General features: G+C 40.3%; 1 protein-coding gene across 1 annotated transcript; it reads left to right on the top strand.

Annotated features, from left to right (window-relative positions):
• The first annotated feature begins 625 nt into the window (after positions 1 to 625).
• On the top strand, positions 626 to 1,099 carry LOC139195710 (pentatricopeptide repeat-containing protein At5g40410, mitochondrial-like). The gene has a single exon (XM_070821021.1). It carries the CDS (start codon positions 626 to 628, stop codon positions 1,097 to 1,099), a length of 474 nt encoding a protein of 157 aa, XP_070677122.1.
• Positions 1,100 to 6,013: the final 4,914 nt, after the last annotated feature.

Here is a 6,013-nt window from a genome sequence, read left to right as displayed (position 1 = left end):
GGTAAATGTCCAGGAGCTTTAGTCAAAATAATTTTTACCCAAGTCTTGTAAATATCTTGAAGTGATGAAAATACTCTTAAAAAAACTCAAAACATTACATATGATGCATTTTGACTAATCTTTAACGATTGACGTAGGTGATATATTCATACTAAAGTATGAGTATGAGTTGATATCATATAACCGACCCAGTTTAATAATTGAATGACACTTAGAACCAAAGCCATTCAATCCAAATATATTCATACTAAAGCATGAGTATACTGTCAGCATAACATCTCGTGCCAATAATACAAATGTCATATGGACAAATTTAAATATCTCTCTATTTTGTGCCTATAATACAAATATCATATTGACCATAAACTAATCATTACAGTGTTTTCGTATCGTAAAAGTAATATAATTCAAACAACCATAGTCTTTTCTTCCTTTTTCTTTTTTCTTTTATGTCAATGTTTCTAACACAACCAAGTCATACAACTCAAAAGTACAAGTCAAAACGATATACTAGGAACCAAACTGGAGACGCACCAAACACAAAGTAGTGAGAATCAGCACAAGCTAAAGAAGAAGAAGCAAATGTGTGAAAGGAGAAGCAAGCTTTGTGTTTTTGGCAGATTGTATGCGGAAACTGGCAGAGTGTATTCATGGTATGATCGTGAAAAGTGGTCTGAATGAAAATGTCACAATTGCAACCGGACTGCTGGATTTGTATGCAAAGTTGGGGAGACTAACTTACTCGCTTAAGATTTTCGGGGAGGTAAATAATCCGGACAAAGTAGCTTGGACTGCGATGCTTGCAGCCTATGCTGTGCATGGTTATGGGAGAGAAGCAATGGAGCTCTTTGAAAGCATGCTTAAAGAAGGTGGGGAGCCTGATCACGTCACCTTCACACATTTGCTAAGTGATTGTAGCCACTCGGGGCTTGTCGAGGTGGGGAAGAATGACTTCAACATTATGCCTCAAGTTTATGGAATTGAGCCTAGGTTGGATCACTATTCATGCATGGTTGGTCTTCTGGGACGCTCTGGGCTTCTAAATGATGCTTACGAGCTGATTAGACGTATGCCAATGGAGCCCAACTCTGGAGTATGAGGGGCTTCCTTTTCGGTGCTTGTAGGGCTTATGGTAATGCTAAACTTGGGAAGGAAGTTGCGGAGAGATTATTTTCTTTGGACCCGTCGGATTCCAGAAACTATATCCATGCTATCCAATATGTACTTTGCAGCTAGTTCGTGGAGGGATGCTTCAAAGCCGAGGGCTTTGATGAAGGACAAATGTCTCATTAGAAACCCTGGATGCAGTTTTATCGAACACGGAAGTAAAATTCATCGCTTTGTCGTGGGTGATCAATCTCACCCTGACTCGGATAAGTGATAGGTGCATTATTTATCATATTTTCATATTAATTATCCCTAAGTTTTGTTAAGAAATTGATTATAAAAGAGCCTTATTACTTTCCTTTTCTCAGTTTCAGCCAATCTGCGCACTTAGAACGTTTTTTGTGATAATTCGACTTTCCGGAGGAGTTTCGATATAAGGCCAATTGGAGAAGGAAGCTAAGAAGCTAAAGATCGTTTTGTCCGAATTTCATAATTTTCCATGGAGCCATTCATTCCATTTTTACAAATCAATCCTGCAGAAGTTGTTTCCCCATCAGAATTGCGCAGCTGTGGGAGAATGAATATTTGAAGACTCTCCCGATTTTCAGTAATGTCGCACGATATATGCTTGGAAAGATAAAAGATAAATCTACGTTTCTCATATTTAAAAAAAAAATTCCAGTAGATAAATCGACCCCAAAACTGGTGTGCAAGACAGATGATGAGTTTCCCAAGCCAAGAAGGATTCTTTCCTAATTTGTGTCATTAATTGTATAGGAGTCTGTTTTATTTAGGAGAGTTTCTCCTAGACCTTTTAGGGTTTTTCTAGTATAAAAAGGTCCCTAAGATCTCTCTACATACCTGCCGCATAACCCATATCATCCACACCACTACACCATTCACCATCTCCGCAATTTGTGAGAAGAGCTTAGGGATGTGCTTTGTCATGGACTATGGGTTCTATCTTTCTTTTATTTTTATTTCTATATGTAACTAAGTTATTTTCTAAGGTTTTATGATGAAGTCATGACATGAATATTTGTGAAGTACTTTGTTAATTATTATCCAATTATATGCTATGTTATATTCTTAATCTTTGTGGACATTTTATTCTAGATTCGAGTTTCTAATGACTGATCACCTTTAGGAATGTTGCATCTAGATATTTAGATAAATCTATGAGGATGACAAAACAATTAGGTTTATTGGAAGTAAGGTTAAGAAGAGTAGACAAACTAGTGAGGATGACCAATATCAAGCTAGTCCTACTTGGTTGACATGATTCTTCTACGCTTATTGATTTTTTATGTGTTTAATTGTATGCACAACCAATAGGATATAATTATCATATAGAGATATAAGAGTTGATGCCTGACCACGGATTAATTGTAGTTGGCTCTAGGAAAAGTAAATAGGATTGTTGTTGGTGGATTCATAACCTTAGACTTCCATTGTTTCTCAATTTCTTCTCTGTGTTGTGTGTTTATTAATTGTCTTTTCTTTTTCTTGTTAATTTTAGTTTTTGTTGATGCACAAAACCGAAGGGATCTTGGAACAACGTAAATCCGACCGTGAATCTGCAAGAAGGTAAAGAACACAAGATGCATCGTGGTTCACCCCAATGTTTGGGCTACGTCCACACTGATGTTGATTGTATTTCTCTGTATGAATGTATGGATTACAAGTGTGAGGGGGAGTCCCCCAGAGAAAAAAAGGGTTTTTTGAGAGGGTTGCTCTGAATATGAGAGCCTCTGTTTGGGGATGTGAGGTTTGAGGATTGTGAGGATGAGGAGTCCCTTTTATAGACTAAGGGATCCTCACTTATTACATATTTGCCCCTTCATTTATTACATTATTACATTTGAGTCCCCCGAGTATTTATACGAGGTCTAAATACGGATGCCCTAAGTATGGTACAAACAGTTTTAATCAATTACTCAATTATTCAATTCAATCTATCATTTGTTTGTTTAATTAAGTCTAGCATGATTAATCGGTTAAATTGGTGTTAAAGCAATCCTTGTGGGATCGATCTTGTATTTGCATATATTACTACAGTTGATTCGTGCGCTTGCGAGTTTAATTTGGTTTAAATTAATCTATTATTTAGGTTAGTTTAAATACACATCAATAAGATATACACCAAACTGGAAGAAGTGATTGGAAAGAACTAATCCTGCTCCACAACCCTGTTGGTTGGACGAGCCATCAACATATAGACTCCATGCTGAGGCTGTTGGTTATATTTTCTGAGCTTCCGAGGGTAATGAAACCACTTCTTTAGGAGTAGAAACAATGTCAACAGGATATGTGAAGTCGGCGATGAAGTCTGCTACTGCTTGACCCTTCTCAGCTGGCTTTGGTTGGTAGGAGATGTCAAACTCACCCAATGCTATCGCCCATTTGATCATTCACTCAGAAGTGTCAGGACTTTGGAGTATCTGTAGAAGAGGATGATTGGTAAGCACGATGATGGAGTGTGCTTGGAAGTAAGGGCGAAGTTTTCGAGCAGACATGACCAATACTAGAGCCAATTTCTCAATGTTGGAGTATCGTGTCTCTGCATCTTGTAAGGCCTTGCTAGCGTAGTAGACAAGCCATTCGATATTACCATCATTTCGAATGAGAATGGAACTTACTGCTGAAGCCGATACTGACAGATAGATAATGAGAGTGTCACCAACCTCAGGTTTGGAGAGCAAAGGGGTTTTACCCATGTAGTCTTTAAAGAAATGAGCACATTTGTTTGTGGCCTTAGAGATGAACTTAGTTAAGGCTGCCACCTTGCCAGTAAGGCTCTGGATGTCTTTTGAAGTTACTGGTTCCTTCATGTCGATGATTGCTTTAATCTTCTCAGGATTAGCCTCAATGCCTCGTTGGCTTATCATGAAGCCTAAGAATTTGCCAGAGCCTACGCCGAAGGCACATTTTTTGGGGTTCAACCTCATTCGATACCCCTTCAGAATGGTGAAAGTTTCATATAGGTTGGTGATGTGTTGGTCAGCATGTTTACTCTTGACTAGCATGTCATCAACGTAAACTTCTATGCTCTTCCCAATCTGTTCGGTGAACATTGAATCGACCAATCTCTGATAAGTCGCTCCTGCATTCTTTAGGCCGAAGGGCATGACTTCAGAGCAATATAGTCCCCTGTCAGTAGTAAAGGTTGTGTGTTCTTGGTCCGGAAGGTTCATGAGGATTTGGTTGTATCCTGAGTAAGCATCCATGAAGCTCAAGAGTTCACATCCTGCCGTAGAGTCTATAAGTCTATCTATGAGAGAAAGATGAAAGCTATCCTTCGGGCATCCTTTGCTTAGGTCGGTGTAATCAACACACATTCTCCACAAGACCTTTTGGAGCAGGAGACTTTCCTTGGTCGGATTCTTCTTAACAATGACAACATTTGCTACCCATGTTGGATAATTGACTTCGCGAACGAAGCCTATGCCTTTGAGTTTTTCAACTTCTGCCTTCATTGCCTCGTACCGTTCAGCGTCATAAAATCTTCACTTCTGTCTCATTAGCTTGGTCTTGGGGTCAATACTTAAGCGATGACAGATTATATTGGGAGAGATGCCTGGCATGTCCTCGTATGACCAGGCGAAGACCTTAGTGTTCTCTTGCAAAAAAGAGATCAATGCTAACTGAATGGGTGGTGACAAGGTGGTACTAATCTTCACCATGCGATCCGGATAATCTTTTGAGATAGAGACCTTCTCCAACTCTTCAGCGGGTTGTGCTTGCTGGGTGAAAGAGTCATCTCGAGGATCATCAGGTTGACTGTTGCCACCGTGAAGATCCAAGTTGGCTTCCTTTAGGCTGGTCTTTATGACTTGGTCATGTATAGAAAGGGTTTCCTTGGGCACATGCAGGTGTTGTTGCTTGACCGAAGTGTTGTAACATGATCGTGCACTAAGTTGATCTCCTTTGATGTAACAATTGCCATAGGGGGTTGGAAATTTCATCAACAACATATGTGTGGACACTATGGCCTTGAGATCATTGATGCATGTGCGTCTGAAGATGACATTGTATGACGTTAGGCAATTAACCACCAGGAAGTTAGTGGTAATGGTAGCTGTGTAAAGGCCTGTACCAATGGTGAAAGGTAAGTGTATGCTCCCCAAAGGTTGCACGATATCACCAGAGAAGCTTATCAGAGGGGAAATTGAGCCATCGAGCAAGTGTTCAGCTATATTAAGTGCCCTGAAAGCTTCAGCAAACATGATATTAACCGAAGCCCCCGTGTCTACCAGGATTTGTCGTACTTCAAAGTTGGCTATGTAAGCTTCCACGATCAATGGGTTGTTGTGAGGGTAGATGATACCTCTTTCTTCCTCAGGGTAGAAACATATTGGATCCTAGTTAGGCTTTTGATACTTACCTCCCCTGATGTCTTCCACGTGAAACACTTGGTAGCCAGACCTTAAAGCTCGTTCACTATTTTTCATGGCCCTGTTGGAAGATTTAGATATAGGTGTGCCACCACTTATGGAATATATCACATTCACTTGGCGTTGGTTACGGTTACCCCTTGGAGGGTGAAGGAGGAATTGATCAATTTTTCCTTCACGTGCCAAAGCTTCAACATGATCACGAAGGGTGATACACTTCTCGCTGTCATGGTCGTTATGCTCGTGGTAACAGCAAAACGTGCCTGTGTTCTTCGTGGGCTTGTAATCCAGGTGCCTCGGCTTTGACTTCGGTATCAAGTGTGCTATATTGGGGTAAATGGCCACGCATGTGGCATTCAAATGAGTGTATGCCTCATACCTCGGGGTAGGGGCTGTCCTGACACATGCTTGACCCACTGTGTTGACTGCCTAAGGTTGGGGATTATCATGGTGATACCCTTGGTTATCGCGGTAGTGTCCCTTACTCCTTTTACTAAAATGAGATTGGTGAG

The sequence above is a fragment of the Malus domestica genome, chromosome 05, assembly GCF_042453785.1.
Source record: "Malus domestica chromosome 05, GDT2T_hap1".
Lineage (NCBI taxonomy): Eukaryota > Viridiplantae > Streptophyta > Magnoliopsida > Rosales > Rosaceae > Malus > Malus domestica.
This window is presented reverse-complemented; position numbering and strand designations above follow the sequence as displayed.